Below are 21,726 nucleotides of genomic sequence, written 5' to 3'. Positions count from 1 at the left end.
GGGGCTTCAAAGGGAAGCATCACCTGGCATCACTTGACATGAGGTGATTGACAGGTGGAAGGCCCTGCTCACTTGTCAACTTTGGCCCACCAGGGGTTGGTCCTCCAGCCAGAAAAGGTTCCCCACCCATGGTGTAAGGTAATTTAGTCCACCACAGGTACCAGCCCCTAACTTGAAGGCTTAAACTTAACGGTGTGCTGTTTCACACACAACTTTCTTTCTGCCTACACATGCATATGGACTCCAGAGTATAAGTGACTGGTATCAATATGGGAAGGAGAGCTAGATGAAGATATGGAAGATGTAGACAAAATTACCATTTCTTCTAACACTTTATTATGCTGCCTGTTTGTGTGCACAGGTGGGTGGTATAAGAACAGGGCTTTATTGATCTTTTCGGAATCCTCTGTGTGAGTGCTGGACTGGATTGTGCCCTAGGATTTTAAAAATGTAGGCCAGTTATAAAATAAAAGTAAACTGGTTGTTTCTCATACATTTCTACATTGTGTTAACCAGCAGCACATTTTCTAAACAGAGTTAACCACATGATTTGTACAATACTTGTACAAATAATAATAGTTCATTGCAGCCATTCATCCTTTAAGCATGATATTACTCAATTGGATTAAGTGAGTTCTTTGAATAATTAAATTTCACTCTAATATCATTTAGCCATATATATTTCCTATGTGGGAGGAGAAGGGAAAAAGAAAGAACAAAGGAACAGGGAAATCAGGCAATTCCCTTGGGTGAAGAGCACATTTTTAAAAAATTACATCTAATCTCACATACATTAGAGGAGACAGTCTTCCAACAATGCTGTGCTTCCCTAAAATGTCTGAAGAGAAGACAACTTCAGGTACTTGGCTGCCAACACATCCCAGCAGCATGACACACAATTAGGATCTGACACATCAAGTCTTTATAAATCCAACTTCTATGAAGCCAGACAAGATTCCTTCTTATTTATAGTAACAGGCAAGTGCAGATCTCTGCTGTCGTGTTACACAGATGGCTATAACTTTTTAAAAAATTGTTAAAGTATAGCCACTGATGCCTGAGGAATAGACACACATCCGCCCCAAACTGCTAATTCTCTAGGGTTTTCCTTTGAACTATGGTACTTAAAAGAGATCAATTATGGGTTAAAAGCCCCTTTTTAAAAAACAAAAACAAAAATTTATTAATGCAAACTGATGTACAGCGGGTGAAAGACTTTAAAACCTTGTTTTGGAGTGACACATATCAGGAAAATGACTAGCCAGTGTAATTGAACAAGGACTGGCTATTCAATATGAGACGTTATTTGAAAAGATGGTTTTTAAAGCATTTTTGTATTATGGAACTTTCCTGTATTAATTATAAATATGTGAGCTTGCTTCATTGAAAGATAAGAAGCAACAGAGGAGTTAGCATTCTAAAATGCTATTTGTCTGTCTATCATATTTCTGAACTACTTTCTCAGCCCTAGCAGAACGCAGACTGAAGTTGGTGGGGAACTGCCCAGTTTGTCCTAATGGACCGGATACAGGACATCTGAAATGATCCACAATTAATAACAAGCAAATTACACTTGCAAGGTTTCATGTCCTCAATGATACAGACCTTATTTAGGCGTATTCAGGATTTGCTCCTAGGACCTCACTTTTGTGGTCATATGTGCTCAAACACTACCTCCTGTTTGGAGATATTACCATAATGCTTTAAGAGCAGGAAAGTGTGCCTTTATAGTGACAGTCCTACAGTGTGGAACTTGCTCCCTCCTTTCATTCAGTTTCTCCATCCTTTTATATCTTTTAAATGCCCTTTTTGTTCTCCAGTTAGAGATTCATTGATTGCTCACTTTATTTTCCCATCCTTTCCACAACCCGTTTCCCCCTTCCTTTATTTTTTCTCACCCTGCTCCCCAGCATCCCTTTTTAAAAAAGGTGCTTTTGACACATCATTTTTCTAACTAATACAGTAGGGCCCCACTTTTTGGCATTCTGCTAATAGGGCAGTTTTCAATTAGAGTAAGGCCCCACTCATACGGCACTTGTTCTGCTTTTATGGCATTTTTCAGGCATCGGGGGCCATTTTATTGACGGAGTTCTGCTTTTCAGCGGGTTTTGCTTTTCGGTGGGGGTCTGGAACGTAACCCACTGTATGAGTGGGCCCCTGCTGTACATTATGAAATGTTCTGAATGCTAGCTTATAGGGGGCATTGTTTCTGTTCACCCATTGATTCCCAACATGGTGCCTGTGGGTGCCAGAGTGCTCCCAGATGGCTGCCATAGTGCTTTGCTTTGCATGCTTCACCCAAGCTGAAGGCCATGAGGCCTAAATGGGCTTAAGCATCTGCTTCAGATAGGAAATTATGATCTTTTTCTTGATTTAAAATTCACATAGTGAGGCTGAAGGGAGCCAGGTGGACAATTTTATCATTCATCATATAATAAATGTTTGTCAATGCTATCTGTAATCATAATTATCATTACTAGTTTATATTTTTATCATTTTATTCTTATTTTATACTTAGTCCATCTCACTATTAACCATTAATTGGCATATAAGCACATATATATCTTTTAAGTTCAAAGTTTAATTTTCAATTATTTCATGTTATCATTCTTATAACACCATTAAGCTTATGCAAATATATATTGCATTACGTTAAAATATTTTCTGTTATTTTACATTGCTGTAATTTCAAATATTATCCTTGTTTTATTTTCTTTTAACATTATCTTATAATGCTATTAAGCTTTGTATAATAAACTGAAGTATTCATGTCAGTTACAGTTTAGAATTTGTTCAGAGTCTCCTTATTCCACAGGGTTGCTGCTGAGCAAATTGAACCAGGATTGAAGGATCCAATGAAAGTTTAGGCATAGACCAGAATTTGGCATGATGTGCAAGGGTCCTGACTGGATCCTCTGATTACAGTTACTGGGGTTACTTGCATTAACTGGTGCCAATTTACCAATACCAATACACTCTTGCTTACTTGAGGGAATTATTTTATTTATTTATTTATTTATTTATTTTTAAAACTTATATACTGCCCGACTAGCAATAGCTCTCTGGGTGGTGAACATAGATACAATAAAATACAATATAATACAAAAACATCAGTCTAAAATCAAATTTCACAATCTAAAAACAGCAAAGGCTAAAATCAAATTACAAACATTACAATCATTAACAAAAAATTAAAATGCCTCGGAGTAGAGAAAGGTTTTAACCTGGCGCCGAAAGGATGATAGTGTCGGTGCCAGGCGAACCTCCTCTGGGAGACTATTCCATAGTTCGGGGGCCACCACTGAGAAAGCCCTTGATCTTGTCACTGCCCTCCGGGCCTCCCTATGAGTCGGGACCCGGAGGAGGGCCTTCGTAGCAGACCGTAGTGTATGAGCCGGTTCATAGCGGGAGAGGCGTTCCGACAGATATTGAGGTCCCGCGCCGTATAAGGCTTTATAGGTTAATACCAACACTTTGAATTTGGCCCGGAAGCGTATTAGTAAAATTAGTAAAAGACACTGCAAGACAAATTTGAATAGAACAGTATTTATTGATTTAAGTGAGCCATAACATTGACAGTAAAATGGTTTTGAGGTTTGAAGCACCAATTGCAATTTTACATAATAGTTAGATGGTTAATGCTTCCTGTGCTAGTAGCTTACATTCATTTTGCTTCTATAGTAGAGATTGAGGGTGGAGAGGTGATGAATAAGGAGATGGGAGGGCACCAGTGGTCTAGCAGGGTTGCAATGGAGGCCTAAACAGATCAGGGGCATACCTGTATGCAAATGACTTGGTTTGGACACCTCAAGGTCAACAATACAGCAAGATCTGGGACAGGGAAAAGGTGGAGATTAGAGAAATGAATAAAACACTAGTAGTTACCTGTTCCATAGAGAGAAGTGAAGACAAAGATGGTTACCTGGATTTCATAGGGATCTAAGGGTGCAAGGTCATGCCTATATATCCAGACTCCAGCAGAAATTAAGCAAAAGAGACATTTGGTCTTCTCTGTGCATGTCAAAAGACGGTATCAGGTGGGTAGCTAGCTCCACCTAGCAGCTGAAGGCAGAAGAGCACTGTTGAATTTTGCAAGCATCTCCTGCTCTGCGCAGCTCCTTGCCTCAGTTTTCAATGACAAGCCAATAAACAAGGAAGGAATGAAAGGAATCACACCAATAAGACGAAAGACAACAGCACTCATACACTCTCTACAAAAGGCCTATTTTGTGATAACAGTGGCAGCCCAGCCCTCCTAGGGAGTGGCCCTGATGTCACCTTTTGACATACACAGAGAAGACCGTTTCATGGTAAGACCAAACGTCTCTTCTCCTGTGCATGTAAAATATGATATAAGGTGGGACATACCAAAGCTGACCCATGTAGGGTGGGAACATTGCTGGGCTGAAAATACTAGTGGTCTGAACAAACGTGTTGTAGCACTCTCCTCCCAAAGGCCGCCTCAGCAGATGCGTAGGTGTCTATCCTGTAATGTTTAATGGATGTATTAGGAGTGGCCCATGTAGCTGCTTTACAAATCTCTACCAGAGAAGAATTGCGAGAGTATGCTGCTGATGTGGCTGCCACTCTTGTGGAGTGAGCCATGATTCTGGCCAGGCAAGCCAGTCTCAGAGAAGCATATGCCAAAGTAATATATGCTTTGATCCACCTAGCTAGGGTAGAAGTGGACACTTTATTCCCCAGTGATGCTGGGTGAAAGGATACAAACAAACTATCTGTTCTGCGAATTGATTTTGTATTAGAGATATACACTTTAAGTGCTCTCCTCACATCAAGTGAGTTCCTTGTGGGGTGGGGGATTGGGTCAGAAGGAGGGAAGCACCAGCTCTTGAGGGAAGTGGAAGGCAGACAAAACCTTGGGACGAAAGGAAGGGACGATGCGGAGAACTACTCTATCCTTATGGCACACAGAGAAATGTCTATCCACAAAAACAGCACTCAGCTCAGACACTCTACAGGCCAAAGTAATGGCAACAAGAAGCAAGTCTTTAAAGAATAACATACGAAGAGATATTTGACTTAAAGGTTCAAATGGGGGCTTTTGTAGGGCAGTTAACACTTTGTGTCCCAAGTCAGATAGCGATGAACTGTAGGTGGCGCTGATAAAGTTGCCCTCCATAGAAAATACTTGAGGAAAGGATGAGATCCCAGTGGGCTGTCTGGAGATTTGGAGAGGATCACCAATAATGCCAAAGCCTGGGGCCTCAGGGTGTTTGGCCTGAGATCTAATGATAAGCTGTCTTGTAGGAAGGATAGTATGGTGAACCCACCATAGCAGAGACTGATGGACCACTGGTGACAGTGCCACTTTACAGTGGCGACTGGATGCTATGTTGCTTTGGGAGGGCAGTAGTGCCCACTGGAGGGTGCAAGAGTGGTGATGCGACCAGGGAGTAGTTTGGAAGGTGAAAACCATTAACCCCATAACTGCCACCAGTTGTATAAGGTCTGCTGAAGTGGCAGCCAGCCGATTTGATACTGCTTGCACGTATCTTGCTTACTCTTTCTTGGGCCAACTTTAGGATTCTAAGCTGTGAGTCTATAGTGGCTCCCAGCTGTATTATGCAATGGGATGGACACAGCTGGCTCTTGGCTTGGTTGATTAGAAAGCCATGGTCCTTCAGGCAGTCCAGGGTGATATGCAGGTCTTCCCAGGCCTTGTGTAGCAATGGGGGATGAATCAGGAAGTTGTCCAAGTAGGGGAAGACATGGACTCCCTGCATCCTGAGGTGTGCCACCAGGACAACCAGAATCTTCGTGAATATCCTGAGGGCAGATGACAGGCGGTACTTTTATGTATTTGTTCAGGTTTTTCAGGTCGACTGCTGCCCTGAACGAGCCATTTTTTTTGCGACGGTGAAGAATATAGAGTAATTTCCCCAAAATCTCTCCCCTGTCGGGAGGGGTTCTATAACTGCAATTTGTATTAGATGGGAAATTGCCAGTAAGACTCTTTCCCTTTTGTCTGGAGCTGTCAAAAGGGGGATGGGATGAACCTTGCCAAAGGGGGGGAAAGTGAACTCCAACCTTAAGCTGTAGCAGAGGGCTTGCAATACCCATTGGTCTTAGGACATGTCCCTCCACTGGTGAGCAAGAGTTGGAGGCAGCCTCCCACTGGAGGGGGATTGGTATCAGAACTGATGCTTGTTTCCCCGCACCTGGGACCTGAATCCCGATCGGTTGGGGAATTGTTGTTGTTGTCCCTTAGGCTGGTTCCTTTGTCTGTTCCAGAAAGGCTGGCCAGCCCGGGGATCCTTTGCCCTTCCTGACGTCCTGGAGCCTCGAAAGGACTGAGATGACAGATATGGATGGAACGATCTCCGAAAGGATCATCTGACGTCTCTTCTCCTAGAAGAAGTCACTGACTTTTTCTGTTTCTGAGATTCCAAGACACTCGCCAAGGCATCATCACCCAATAATTTGTCTCCCATGTAGGGCTCTGAGGCAAAATTTGAGTGGGCTGTGGGGTCTGCTTCCCAATGGCGTAGCCAAAGGGTCCTTTGAGTGAAAATGCCTGCAGCCAGCAATCTTGCTGAGAACTGCATGGCATCCATGGATGCATCTGCCATGAAGGTTACTGCCTGAGAGATCTTCACGAGAGACTTGCGGGTCCATGTGGTGTCCTGTGGCAGATTGTCTTACCCCTTATATACCAAGTCAATCACTGCTGTCTGCAGGTGAGGGCCTTCTGCAGATATCATTTTATCAGGAGGTCTGTCCCACACAACATATGAAGCAGACCTTTAGTACTGTGGCACCTATCCTTTAGAACTCCCACCCCTTTAATTTTAGACAGGCACCATCTTTGTTATCTACTCAGCACCTACTGAAGACCTTCCTATTTCAACAAGCCTATTTCAACAAGTAGAAACTTTATCCAAGTCTGCATCTGTGCTGGAATTGCTTTTTAATATGTTTTTAAAGGTTTTTAAAAAATGTTTCTAAGATGTTTTATTTTTAAGATGCTTTCAGATATTTGCAGCGTTTTGTCCCTTGTTTGTCGCCCTAGGTTCCTTCTGGAAGGAAAGGGCAGGAGAGAAATATAATAAATAATAAAAATGATTCAAGTAATGTTGGAGATCCACAGATAGGTTACCCTTGAGTTACACCCATTCACCAACTCTGAGTTATTAAAAATCCGACTAATATGGTTCCAAAAATAGAAAAAGCTTTCCTTAAGGGAGAATACTAAGCTGATGTGCCTTACAAGGTCCTGATTAACCCAAGAGAAGAAAACAAACATGGATGAGATATAAGGAGATGGGGACAGAAGTAAAGGAGAAGGGATTGAGTTAGCCCCAGAAAGGTCTGCTCCCACAAGGATCCATGAGGTTGAGCATGCTTGGAGAAGCATGGAGCAGCCTGCCGGACAATCCAAACAGCTGAACAAAAGCTGAGGGATAAACAGTTCAGGGAAAGGTGCTTTTAAGGACAGTATCCTTCTCAATAGGCTGTCAGCTAGAGGCACTGCTTTGCAAGTGATTATGTTTCTGTTTGGATGACTGATACCAGAAAGTTGGGCTGGGTGATGTGATGCCCCTGTAAATATAACACTGTAAATATGGTAAGTGCAGGTTTATTAGAGTATATGTGGTAAGCAGATTGAGTGAAAGGAGGAGTACAGTAGGGTCCCACTCATACGGTGGGTTACGTTCCAGTCCTCCGCCTAAAAGTGAAACCCGCCAAAAAGCAGAACTCATTCAATAGAATGGCACCCGGTGCCCAAAAAACACTGTAAAAGCGGAACAAGCACCATCTGAGTGGGGCCTTATTTTAATTGACAACTGCCGTATTAACGGAACGCTGAAAAGCAGGGCCCTACTGTACATGGGATGGAATGTTGAAGAATGTTGTGTGACGATTGGCTGAGTGTCTGAATGTATAAATGAGAGGATGACAGTTGTTCTGGGTTGGAGTTCTGAGAGGGGTTTTTGGAGAGGGTTGTTGGGTGGATTGGATTTAGGCAGGTAGTGAGGCTGGTTATCTATGACTAAGAAATATAAAGAGTAATGCATCTTATGAAACCACACGCTTGTTGACTGAACCTTTAAGTAATCTTGTTATTCCCTGTGTAAATAAATAAATAGTTCTTGGTTAACCAAAACGCCTGATCCTTGATTGGGTTTCATAGACAAGAAGGGTAGGCAAGACATATACCAAGGTGGGGAAACAGTATCAATGGTGGCAGAGGTGAAGAGGTAGTGTAACATCATCAGGTATCCAAAACAACCCAGGGCTGTAATCTTTATAGGCGCAAAGATACAGGGGGGTTGTGGCCTGCAAGTGCACCCAGACACAACATAGCAATAGGCCAGGAGGAGACTAAGGCACAGTCTCAAGGCAATATTGTTTACAGACAGTGTCAGGTGGTGCCGCCTAGCAGTGGGATCTTAAGAGATCTGTGCTAGGACCTGTGAGAGAATGGTTAAGAGACCAGGACCCTGAGGTGGGACCATGACTAACTGGTGACCACAGAAGGGGTCCTGACAGGTGACTACTGATAAGAATCCTCAACAATTGTGCTTTAAGGTTCTGTTCTATTCTGACTCCCATGCTTTTGTTACAACTATATGAAATTGCAAAGAGAGATTATCCAGAGATTTAGGGTGAGGTGTCATCAGTATACAGATGGCACCAAATTTTATTTGTCTTTTTCATCAAATTCAGGTGAAGCAGTTGGGCTGTTAAAATTAATGGCTGAAAGTAGTAATGGACTGGATAAGGGCTAATAAAATCAGGCTTAATCCAAACATGAAGATACAGTTTATAGGTGGTTCAGGTGAATCGTATTTAGCCTGTTCTAAAGAGGGTGGCACTTTCCCTAAAGGATCAGGTGCATATTGATAGATGAAGCTATGCTCTCTCAGAACAAATATGATCTTAGGTATATCTAATTGTTCCTAGTGTACAGATAGGTACTTGCATGAAAAGTTGCTGAAAGCAGCATAGTTCGCTTTTCCCTATAGCCTCAAATCTTACATGTGCTGCTAAGTCCTAAAAAAAACCTGGAAGAGATGGAGTGAGGAGTTTGAAGAGTAATGCTTGATATTGAAGGCCTCTCAGAGTAAACAGACCCTGGCTGGTTCTGATGGGAGTACATAGGTAGGCCTTAGAGACATAAGTGGAAGCCATGAAGTCTCTCCTGAATTGCTATCAACAAAATTCTCTCCAATCTGAAATGGTACCTCTTGAATTATTCCCCTAACCAACTGTGGGGGATACAATAGGTGATAAAAAGTCTAAATCTCTCTGTTATTTGAGAAGAAAGATACTCAGGAGTTCACATCACCTCACTGAGACTGAGACAGAAATAAGACCACACTGGGGGTCCTTTGAGAATGGAAGTGTTAGACATTACATGAAGAAAACAACAACAAAGCAGGAAAGTGCCCTCTGGCTACCTGACATCAACTTGAGTCCCTGTCTTGACAGAACAGCAGTGAAGATTTACCCCAACTTCATTTGGAAGTTTAGCAGAGAATGACTGTATAAGGAAACAGTCCATAACTTAGGGTAAATCATCAAATTAGTATTTTTATTTATGTATTTATTTTATTTAAAATATTTCTATCCCGCCCTTCTACCCTATAATAGGGTGGCTTACAATAAAATCGAGACCATACATAATAAAATTGTAGACAATAAAAATCACAAAAACATTAAAAAAAATTAAAATACATAAAATGCATTTAAAATACATAAAATAATATATATACATATATACATATACACACACATACACGCATATATGCCTCTATAGGGAGTGGTACTGAAGAGACTATTGAGGTAAAAATTAACATAGAAGGCTCTCCGGAATAAGATTGTTTTCAGAAGTCTCCGGAAAACCATCAGGGAGGGAGCAGAGCGGGCTTCTTGGGGTAGGGTATTCCAAAGCTTGGGGGCCACAGCTGAAAAGGCTCTCTCCCACGTGCCTGTCAGTCTAACATCTTTCACTCCAGACACGCAGAGGAGACCTGAGGCAGATGATCTTAAATCCCGGGCAGGTACATATGGGCGTAAGCAGTCCCTCAGGTACATTGGTCCAAGGCCGTCTAGGGCTTTAAAGGTCAGAACCAGCACTTTGAATTGGGCCCAGAAACAAAGTGGGAGCCAGTAGAATTGATAAAGCACAGGGGTGGTATGCTCCCTGCGCCGTGCTCCAGTTAACATTCTGGCTGCTGCATTTTGAACCAACTGTAATTTCTGAACCATTTTCAAAGGCAGCCCCACATAGAGTGCATTACAGTAATCAAGCCTCGATGTCACCAATGCATGTGTCACTGCGGCCAAGTCAACTGCTTCGAGGAACAGACGCAGCCGGTAGACCAGTTTGAGTTGGCCAAAAGCACACCTGGCTACAGCAGCCACCTGATATTCAAGCAGCAGGGCAGGATCCAGAAGGACTCCCAAACTGCGGAGCTGCTCCTTCAAGGGGAGTGCAACCCCATCCAGAATAGGTTGCAACCCTATCCCTGGCACAGTTTTCCCCTTGCCCAGAAACACTTCCGTCTTGTCTGGATTAAGTAAATACAAACATATTGCCGTTAATAAAGCACTTGACTCCTAAAATGCAACTTAATAGATACTGATATGAATATTACCAAGGGAACTTAGAAATTGGGCCAAAGGATTACAACTGACAAGATTCATAAACAGCAAGTAAGACATTTAGAAATTCAGTGAGAGGAAAAAAGCAGAGAAGTGGCATTTCTTAAGCAGATGTAGGGGTGATTGCAGATGGCATGTTAGAGAAGGTCAGCTGCCTCTAAGGCAGCAAGCAAGAGCTTTGATTTGTGAGTGAATACAAAGAGGAATCTCACGAGAAGGGAGAGAATAGTCTGCATCATAAAAATTCTAGTGCTCTTCAGGTTTTCAGCAACTGCTACTCTGTATTTCTAGACTGGGTCAGATGTAACCATACAGTCACTGCAGAACCATCTTCCTCTCAGACAGAGGAGCATGGGAAACAAAGGAGAGACTCAACCCCAATCCTAGCTACTCTGTTCTGGCTCAAAAGAGAGAATGCTGCCTGTGCTGTCCCAGACCCAACCTCAAGGTTGAGGCTGGCCTCAGCTGGATGGGGAGCTAAAACTGATTGTCTCTTCAAGCATTTTATTAAAAGGAAAACTGTTTTCTATTGATATATAAAAGAGGTTTAAAGTTTTACATATCTGTAAAGAATAAATTAATAAATAAATATAAATGTTTGTGAAAAATATGACCATTAACAAAAATGTAGGATGCAAGCATATTTTCTGCTTAAATGGGACACAAGCATATTTGAATATCATATACAGTATTCAAATAATATCATATTGCCGCACTGGGTTTCTACTGGGAGAAAGGGCTGAATATAAATATAAAAAATAAATAATAAACATTCAGATAATTTATATGGGCATCAGTGCAGGCAATAAAAATAGCCTAAAATCATGTGTGAAATTAGTTGGTTTAAACAAAAAAAGAACAACGAATGTTTAAAATAGGGGTTATTTTCTTATAGACCGAAACCATACCCAGAATATTTAAACAATGAATAAAGTATTTTGGTCATGTTCCTAAAATAAAAGAACAGAGATATCAAAGGATCCACTACATTTGTTATAGTAAACCACATAGGGATAAATTAATAAATCCTCTTACCTTTGCTTCATTTTTTCATGCATCCTTCCATGTTGGATACACTGCTCCTCCAATTCATCATTCCTTTTCAGCATCTTCTCAAGTCTGTCATGGACATATTCATTTTCCTGACTAAGCTGGCTGACTTCAGACCTAGAGAATTAAGAATACTGATGATGGATGTTGCCAGGTTTTATCCTGAAGTGTGCAACCACTTTAACAAAATTCCAGTGTACATCTGCATGGGATACATCTTACTTTTTTTTAATTAAAGTAAGTACTATTGTAGCAGCTGGGAACAAAAATTTAGGAAATAATTTTCTGACATATGGGTTACAACAAAGATGGTTCTTAGCCATGCATGAAACTTTAGTTATACAATATTACACATTCTTTTGATATGAAGCAAGAAGTAGATATTATAAAGTTCTTATAACACTGCAGTTCTAAAAATATTTAATGGGCAAATTCCACTGAATTCTGTAAACTTACACCTAAATAAACATATAAGGATTGCACTGGACACTGCTAGAAGTTCCATGCTACAAAGAGGCTACTAATAAAACAGTACAGGAAAACCAAGTGATTTCTACAGAACTGTTCTTCTGATGCTGCAGAATGGAATAACAAAAAGAACCTGTTAAATTGTACAAGAGATTTCTTGGCTGAGGGCTAGCTTAGGACACTAGGTTTTGCTACTTCTCTGACCAGTAAATTCTAAACCCAGCAATGGAAATAGTACTATTGGAGTAGTACCACAAAAGAAAACATCAGCAAGCCTCTGTAAATCTCACACTGTCAAAAAGCTGCACTACCCTTTAAATTAATTCAACATTTAGGATAATGTACAAAGGTGGCTCATAGCCATCTTTGTTCCTCCAACTTTTGATAGGCAGTGTAGAAATTCCAGCCTAGATGTCTTGTTCATCAAAATGGTTTTTCACTTCTCACAAAACTGACCACTTTAGAGTATAATAATTAAATGTGAGGTAGGTTCTATTAATTTTAATTGAGAACACGACAATTCAGTAATGGGGCTGAATATCATCATAGTATTTTCCCCCAAAATGTTCTGCATTCTGATTCTCTAGCTTAGGCAAATATTTTACTTGCAGTGTTTCTTTGAGTGTAATGACTGCAGTCTTCCAATATAGCACCAATCAAACATGCAGAAAAACAGTTCAACCGGGTGCATGTTCTTTACTTCAATTAAACTCACACAGTTGGATGCCTACTGTTGCCAAAATGGTAATATAATTTATCCATTATAGTGAAACAGTAAAACTACACTAAAAGTCATTTAACAATATTTATAACATCATAAAATATAGTGTTAAAATATATGGATTGCAATATGCACTGAAATGATAAAATTTGTTTCTCATCATCAGTGATTAAAAACAGGATCATTTCTCTAGCTTCAATACACTCAGCCCTGGTGACAGATTAGAATTCAAATCTTAATGATCAATTTACAATTAACAAGATAGAAGTGAAACAAATTAAACCAACCATTATATATAATGAGACCCAATGGACTTCCATTGTTGCCCTTAATTACAAAAAGCAAATCACAAATACACAATGGACAGTGTCAAGCCTCAATCCACAAGCCTCCAACTCTGGGACAATCCAAAAAGGGGCAAGCAAAATTATACAGAATACTACAGGACTGTATTTTTATATTTGTATGTGTACACAGACAGCCAGTGTGGTGTAGTGGTTAAGGTGTTGGACTACGACCTGGGAGACCAGGATTCAAATCCACACATAGCCATGAAGCTCACTGGGTGACCTTGGGCCAGTCACTGCCTCTCAGCCTCCTGAAAACCCTATTCATAGGGTCACCATAAGTCAGGATCAACTTGAAGGCAGTACATTTACATGTTTATGTGTACACAGTGTCAACTGTGCAGCTTGAGGGGAGTAAATTCGACACTTCCAAGATCCACCCACATATGTAGAAAAATTATCACTCATGACCATTTTTATTATTATAGATTCTACACATCAATTATGCCTGAAGGCTAGCTATATTTACATTACCCTCCGTGGTGCAGAGTGGTAAGCAGCGGTAACGCAGCCGAAGCTCTGCTCACGGATGGAGTTCGATTCCAACGGAAGGAGGAAGTTGAATCTCCGGTAAAAGGGGTCGAGGTCCACTCAGCCTTCCATCCATCCGTGGTCAGTAAAATGAGTACCCGGCATATGTTGGGGGGTAAAGAAAGGCCGGGGAAGGAACTGACAATCCCACCCCATATATACAGTCTGCCTAGTAAACGTTGCAATACGTCACCCTAAGAGTTGGAAACGACTCACACTACAAGTGCGGGGACACTTTTATCTTTTTAAGGTAATACCAAACATAGGAAAGCAAGTTTTCCACCCACTTGCGTAGTGTAAAAGTATATTTGGACATCCTAGGTATATCTGACAAAAGCCTACCAAATATTATATAACTTAAAACCAGTATTTTACAATACCAGTTACTCTTAAATTTAATTCTGATAATTTGGAAGGGAGAGAAGCATACAGACCACAGTTTTTACGTAGCATTTCTTTCGCAAGCAAGAATCAAAACTACCAACAATGGATTCCTGTCTTGGCAAGCAGTCTTGTCCTCATTAGATGCTCTGTTATGACTTTTCAAATACAAAATGGACTTCCATTCCATTTTCCACAAGCTAAAGCTTCCAAACTTTCAAGGACAGCCCCAGATAGATTACTTTGTAGTAGTGTAGCCTCAAGGCATAAACGAGATTGCCAGGATTGAGGTGGATTTGAGGGGAGGTGCTTCTGGTTACTACTGCAACCTAGACTTCCAGGTGTAGACGTGAAACCAGAAGCACCCTGCGTGCCCAAACCCATCTATTGTTTTTGTTGTATTTGACACCCAAAAGAAACTAGTCATACTACATCAAGTTACCGTTCTCCATTTACGAAAGCACCAATCTATTTCGCCTTACTACTGACGCTACAACAATATGAAAAGATGCTAAGTGCACTATTTCCCTAAGTATATTACGATTAAACACGAGGCTATATTAATACAATTGAGATATACCATTTGAATTTAAAGTGGTTATCACCATATATGCTAACAGCAAACTCAATTCTCTGAATGCAAATACTTATGTAGCCAAAACAGCACCATCCACATCCAAGATGGAGATATCAGCAAGCATGGGAGTATGCCACAATTTTCAAAAGTAGGGAGAAAAGGCAAAAATCCAAAGGGGATTTTTCAGTGCTGGGTGGTTGGTTGTTGGAAGGAAGGTATGTCTATAGTGCAACATTTTGTTGAAGATCTCATTTGTCAATTCAGATTTAACAAGTTAAACATAAAGAAAGGTTCTAATGCAGCAATAAGATTTAAGCAGACAACTGTGCAAAAAAATTACAGACTGCATTTTGATGTTATACTAAGCCATGATTTATCGTGACAGATCAAACCTCCTAGGCTCACACAGTGTTTCCCCCTTCCTTCACTGCAGTCACAAGAAAGATTATGGAAGCTTTTGGTTCTGCTATATTATCTGAACCTCACAAAATGTGATGAATCTTAACTATGGTTTATTTGAAACAAGCTAACTTCAATCTGTGGGTTACAAAATTGGTTTGTTTCAACAAACCATAGTTTAGGAATTGAACATAACACTACAAAGTGGTTAATCAAAATCAGAAGCAAAGGCATTCATTGTGGTAAGAAAAATGGAAATTGTCTTACTATGAATTTCTGTTTACTGGGGATGATGGATGACATTCCTGACAGGCAAGAACCTCCTACTGGGGTCCACTAAAGCCTTTTGCCTTCTCTCCAGGGTGAGGAGTCATTCTTCTCACCATACTGACTGGCAAAGCAGACAACTCCTCGACCCCACACCAGCATTCCAACTTCAACTCTGTTGATTACTGAAACTTAATTTTTGAGCAACTGTACAGAATAGAAAAAGAGAAATGAACAGGGAACAAGGAAGCACAGCACAAAAAAGGGGGGGTTAACCACATGACACCAAAGTACAACAGCCACCCCAAAACCCAATGCAGCATACACATGTGGAAAAGCCAGAAAAATGACTAACCATATGTACAGCAGCAGCAGCAGGAGCTGCAAACCACACCCTTCAGGTTGCCAGCAGAGGAAGGTGAGGTGGGCAAAATGTCATCCATCATTCCCAGTAAGCAGAAATCACAGGAAGACAAATTTCCATTTTTACCTGAGGATGTTGGATGACATTCCTGATAGGGATATGATAGAGCATTCTCCAAGACCTGGATGGGCTTCCTCTGCCTCTCTCCTCACTGCCTTACAGCCTTCTGAAGGATCTTCCTATCAAAAGCTACAGCTGATGACCAGAATGCACCCAGTGTTTAGCATCTGTGAGGGAAAGCCCAAACTGCTGCTCTAGAAATTTCCAGCACAGGAAAGCTACTCTTAAACATAGCTGAAGCCACCACAGCCCTAGGGAAATGAGCCATGATACCACTTGGCAGCTGCAGAAAAGTTATCATGCTTTGTAGTTACTCTAGAAACTATTTAGCCTTATTAGTATAGCCCATTGAGATTTCCAGATGGCACCAAAAGGCAGAGGAAACTGTGATAAATTTACCAGAAACTGAAGGGAAAACCTCTGCACCCATAGCTGATGCCTGAGATGAAGCATCCTTCAACCTCAGTAAGCTGTGAGGCCTGCATGCATTCGCCCAGTAAGGGCTGAAGGAACTTTGGAAGCAAACCAGCTTGGCTGAGACTGACCCACCAGCACTTCTTCCTCAGAAAGTTCCCTGTCCTCCCCAGCAGAATCAGAGTGTGAATGAAAAAAGTCAGGCAGTGCTCCCTCTTCCCTTCAGGGAGCTGATGAAGGCAAAAGCATGGCTAGCGCTATCTGCCCTCTCAGCATGTTTCTGAGCTGGCTCCACAATGACAGGAGAAGAACTCCTGGAATGGGGGGAGAAAGTAGAGCTCACAGAACGCTACTTGTGAAATCTCTTTCTCTTATGCTTCCTGGAATAATGCCTTATCCCTCCATATTATTTCCTTTATAGGCTGTCTGTGAAGAGGACCTCCTGCTTCTCTGTTACTACTGTAAGGGAGGGAGTTCTTAACGTCTTGTAAAAGCAGGTGCATACCTATGAGAGAAACACTTGGAGAAAAACCTTTGACTGACCGAGGAAGCAGCGTGACTCCCACATCTGCAGAAGATCCTGCCTCAGAGCACCAAGTATTGTCAGAGAAGGAGGCATTCGAGTCTGCCCAGTCCCCTTGAGGATGCCAATCTGTGACCAGAGGCAGCAGAAGCAACAGGCAAAGCCTTCAAGGCTATGGCATGGCTCTCCCTGCACAGCCAGGGGTAAGGAGCAGCCAGCTGCACATGAATACTGTCTGTGTGCCGCTCCCCCCCCCAGCATTCTCAAGCCTGAGGATGTGAAAGTGATGCAGAGAGGAGGGAGCAATCCAGTAATCTCGCAGGGATCTGATATCCTCAAATGCTTGATTAATGGAGCAGTTGGGGTAACACAATGATCAAATAGAAACAGCGCTGCTGCTTAGATAAGCTCAAACAAAATGGTGGTCCCACTCAATGTCTTTCAGAAACCAAGAGAAGAGTTCCTTCCAGGGAACTCTGATGAACGCAAAACACCCCTTGCAATCACCTGTCACTCGGCAGCTGTGAAAAAGGCAAATTCCATGCTAGCGATAATTAGGAAAGGTATTGAAAATAAAACAGCCGATATCATAATGCCGTTGTATAAATCTATGGTGCGGCCGCATTTGGAATACTGTGTACAGTTCTGGTCGCCTCATCTCAAAAAGGATATTATAGAGTTGGAAAAGGTTCAGAAGAGGGCAACCAGAATGATCAAGGGGATGGAGCGACTCCCTTACGAGGAAAGGTTGCAGCATTTGGGGCTTTTTAGTTTAGAGAAAAGGCGGGTCAGAGGAGACATGATAGAAGTGTATAAAATTATGCATGGCATTGAGAAAGTGGACAGAGAAAAGTTCTTCTCCCTCTCTCATAATACTAGAACTCGGGGACATTCAAAGAAGCTGAATGTTGGAAGATTCAGGACAGACAAAAGGAAGTACTTCTTTACTCAGCGCACAGTTAAACTATGGAATTTGCTCCCACAAGATGCAGTAATGGCCACCAGCTTGGACGGCTTTAAAAGAAGATTAGACAAATTCATGGAGGACAGGGCTATCAATGGCTACTAGCCATGATGGCTGTGCTGTGCCACCCTAAGAGGCAGCATGCTTCTGAAAACCAGTTGCCGGAAGCCTCAGGAGGGGAGAGTGTTCTTGCACTCGGGTCCTGCTTGCGGGCTTCCCCCAGGCACCTGGTTGGCCACTGTGAGAACAGGATGCTGGACTAGATGGGCCACTGGCCTGATCCAGCAGGCTCTTCTTATGTTCTTATGTTCTTAACACCAAAGGGAGAGAGGAGGAAGCATATAAAAAACATAGACTCAGAAAACAGATGATAGAAAAGGCAGAAAACCAAGAAAACGCAAATGCTCAAGAGAGAACAGGAGGACCCAACCATTACCAACAGCAGGCAGGGTCAGTCTGGTGAGAGGGATGACTCCTCCCTCTGGAGAGGAGGCAAAAGGCTTTAGTGGACCCTTCCTGTTCCTTCCAGTTGGAGGAGTCATGCCTATCAGGAATGTCATTCATCATCCTCAGGTAAACATGTATATTTTTAAGTGACTTGACAGTCTCTGAAATGTACATAGCCATGTATGGATACAAGTACTTGCACTCTGCAAGACTAACAGCACAATCCTAACCATGACTACTCAGAACTGTCCTACTAATTTCAGTGGAGCTTACTTCCATGTAGGTGGGGTTAGGACTCTAAACTACAATGTCTGGTTAAATCCTTGAAATAAGTTAAACAGCATCACTACTGATTATGTGGAATTTAGTATCCTCCAAAATCCATTTTAACATTTGACATTTCAAATGGTATTTGCACCTTGGACTTTGATTTTCCAAAGTCTGCAAAGTCTCCACCCAATGTTAAGGTTCTGGATATCTCTAGATGTCTGAGCTCTAGGTATTTAAAAATGTAGGTTAAATCAAGAGGTTTTTAAAATCATGATGTCCAAATTTAGCCAATACATTTGGTACTTAATCAGAGGTAATTTCTTGCAAGGGTGAGAATTTATTTCACACATAAATAGGCAAAGCAGAAAAGGAGTATAAAAATATGTAATAATACCTCAAAGACACCACTATTTGAGATTAGATTTATATATGTGGTGAGAAAAGTGTTTATCATGTGGCCTTTATCATGTCTGAATACGGTTACCTCATGCACCAGTCAATATACATATCGCTACACTAGTGAATGGCAACCCAGGTATTGCAACACTAATTGTGTATAGGATGGTCATGTGATACGTGCAGCTAATGTGACTGGTGTGTGCATGCAATATTTATGCAAGGGTTTTCCCTTGCCCTGCATTACATATAAAGTCAAGTTACTCTAACTGAAATAAATGGACGGGACAAGAAAGTAGTTTGCCTCATGCTGGTTGGGTATGTTATCAAAACCTGGTTTTGTTCACATTTTTAAGGTGTATGTTGAGGGACAGGAGGGGGAAACAGAAACCAGAAATTAATCAAAATATAAATGAAAAATAATAAGTGCTGTAAAAATGTCTTCATGGCTTATGAATCCACACATTTCTATTCAGTACTTACAAATAATAAGACTCTAAGTAGCTCTATAACAAGAGTACCTGTTTTTTTCTGTGATATGTTCAAGCTTCTTTGCCAGCGTGCAACATTCTTCTTTTAATTTTGATAAAAGTGTATTTTGCGAGCTCAGCAATGAATCCAGTTCATTTACTAGAAAGCATAAATGTACATATATTATATTCTATGTGCACAAAGATTTAAATACAATCCAGGACATTTTAGAAGCAACATTTTAAAATGTTATATTAACAGTGGAACACAGTTTCCAATGACAGAAACTGCCACTCTCACCTCTATGGCAAACATAAAAGAGAAACCTCTTAAAAAGTGGTAAGACAACCACATGCTCAAACCTCTTTCTGAGCAGTTGCTCTTACTTACAAGTGATTAAGTCTGCATGAGGAAAGTTCTCCATCATTTTTTTGGTCTCCTCCTCTCCACTTTAAAGTTACTTCAAACTTGAGCTGTAGTAAACCACCTTGAAATCCCTACGCCAGGGACTTGGATTTTGGTGTGGATGTTTGAGTGCTAGAAAATTTGAGGGCTGAAATGGTTTGCACTGTTTTGGGAAGGGGTAGAATTAACTATGGTGGCAAAAGCTTTGGGCTGCTATTCCCAGCAGTGCTCTGGCGAACATGCTTCCTTTCTGGAGTGCTACAGCACTGTCATTCCAGAGCACTCTGGGAAGGAAACACAGTGGCAGTGGCCAGAGTTCTGCTACTACTGCAGAATCAGTGGCTTTTAAACTGTTTGAGGAACAAATACAAAAGAAGCTGCTGGAATTCTACGCTCCCCCCCTCAAAAAATGATTTTGGAACTGTGGAAAAATGACCAAAATGCCCCCCCACCTCAGTTCATTATATGTGAATGGGGTGGTTAATGTGGAGGGGTGGGTTTTATCTTCAGCATTAGTTCAAACACAATAAAATTCCTATACTGAAAGTACTACTGTGTAGGAAGCAGAATGGCACCTGTATGTAGACTGTCACACATTATGTGCTTTCTAGCAGTTCTATCTGCAACACTTTTTAAAGGAGAAATTATAATGACAAACTGTTCTGTAATTCCACAGTAATCTAATCAGTAGTTTTACAGTAGATAACCATTAATGTGTTTATGATATTGCCTATCATTATGTATTGTCTACCAATTCAGCTAATAGTACCAGTTCATTCCAGTGATAGCAAAACACATCACACTTTTGATTGCTAAATTCTTATATTATGGTTGCCTTGCCTCTGCCTGGCACCTAGCTATTCTGGTCTAGATGTCAAATATCTGGCCTTAGGAAAATATTATTTCTCATGTTCTACTAGCTAAGATATTCAAGCTAACTTCTGTGTGAAATTGACAGGAGCTATCCCTTGAGTCATATTTGTATACTCAAAAGTATCACAGAAATGGAACCATATCTGAAACATTAGCTAAGGAGAACTGGTAGAGCACAATAGGGAAATCTTCAACAGAAAACTGCAGGTACAGAAAGCTGGTATGGAGAGATTATACAATCACCTGACCAATCTGTCAAAAGTACAAGTTTAATATTGTCTCTTAATAACAGCTGAAATTACCTACTGCACTGTTGTTGACACCTGCCAGCCCCAATGTCCTGAAGACATACTAAGCATTGGGAAATGAAGACAATATATAATGCATGAAAAAGAACACTGGCATGGTTGAGAGTGATGAGAATTAATCTATATTGCATTATGAATATGGGATCAAATCAGGCTTTGGAATTTTCCAGTGAATGTCCAAGTTTTCAAAGCCACACCTAAAATCCTGAATTTTTCATTTTTAACATTGACATTTTCAATTCAATCATTTAGGAATGAGATGTCAAGGAAAAATATGCAGTGCAGCAAGCACTATGATCAGACTATGTGAAATATAACATTGTAATCTACAGTGCATTTAATTAAATAGCAGATAGAATTCTAGTTCCTTCATCTGTGAAGCAATTTAACAATTGCAGTTGAGATGATATCTTTTTGTTCAATGTGTCTTACTTTCCCATTCATGTTACTCATATCTGAAATATCAGTGGGCACAAAATCCTATTCCCCAATGCAAGCAAATTGAGATCTTACATATTTATTTATTTATTTATTTGGTTACATTTATATACCGCCCTTAGCAAATAGCTCTCAGGGCGGTAAACAGCATAGGGTAAAATACATACATGGCAATAATAAAATCACAAAAACATATATGACATAAAAACAAATACAGTTAAACAGAAAATAAAAATAAAGACTTAGTATACAAGATTAAAAAGCTAAAAAGATTAGAGTGATTAAAATGCCTGGGAGCATAAAAAGGTCTTTACCTGGCGCCGAAAAGATAATAGTGTAGGCGCCAGGCGTACCTCTTCGGGG

General features: G+C 40.9%; 1 protein-coding gene across 1 annotated transcript in view; it reads right to left on the bottom strand.

Annotated features, from left to right (window-relative positions):
- The window catches only part of SDCCAG8 (SHH signaling and ciliogenesis regulator SDCCAG8), a 231,828-nt gene that overhangs the window by 83,344 nt on the left and 126,758 nt on the right, over positions 1 to 21,726 (bottom strand). Inside the window, exons 15-16 of the mRNA XM_061626111.1 lie at positions 19,390 to 19,498; positions 11,665 to 11,796 (exon numbers count right to left, since the gene is read on the bottom strand). Coding sequence (XP_061482095.1) covers positions 11,665 to 11,796; positions 19,390 to 19,498 — 241 coding nt within the window. The remainder of the gene's footprint in view (positions 1 to 11,664; positions 11,797 to 19,389; positions 19,499 to 21,726) is intronic.

The sequence above is a fragment of the Rhineura floridana genome, chromosome 4 (genome assembly GCF_030035675.1).
Source record: "Rhineura floridana isolate rRhiFlo1 chromosome 4, rRhiFlo1.hap2, whole genome shotgun sequence".
NCBI lineage: Eukaryota > Metazoa > Chordata > Lepidosauria > Squamata > Rhineuridae > Rhineura > Rhineura floridana.
The sequence above is the reverse complement of the archived record's forward strand: the minus strand, read 5'-3'. Positions and strand labels throughout refer to the sequence as shown.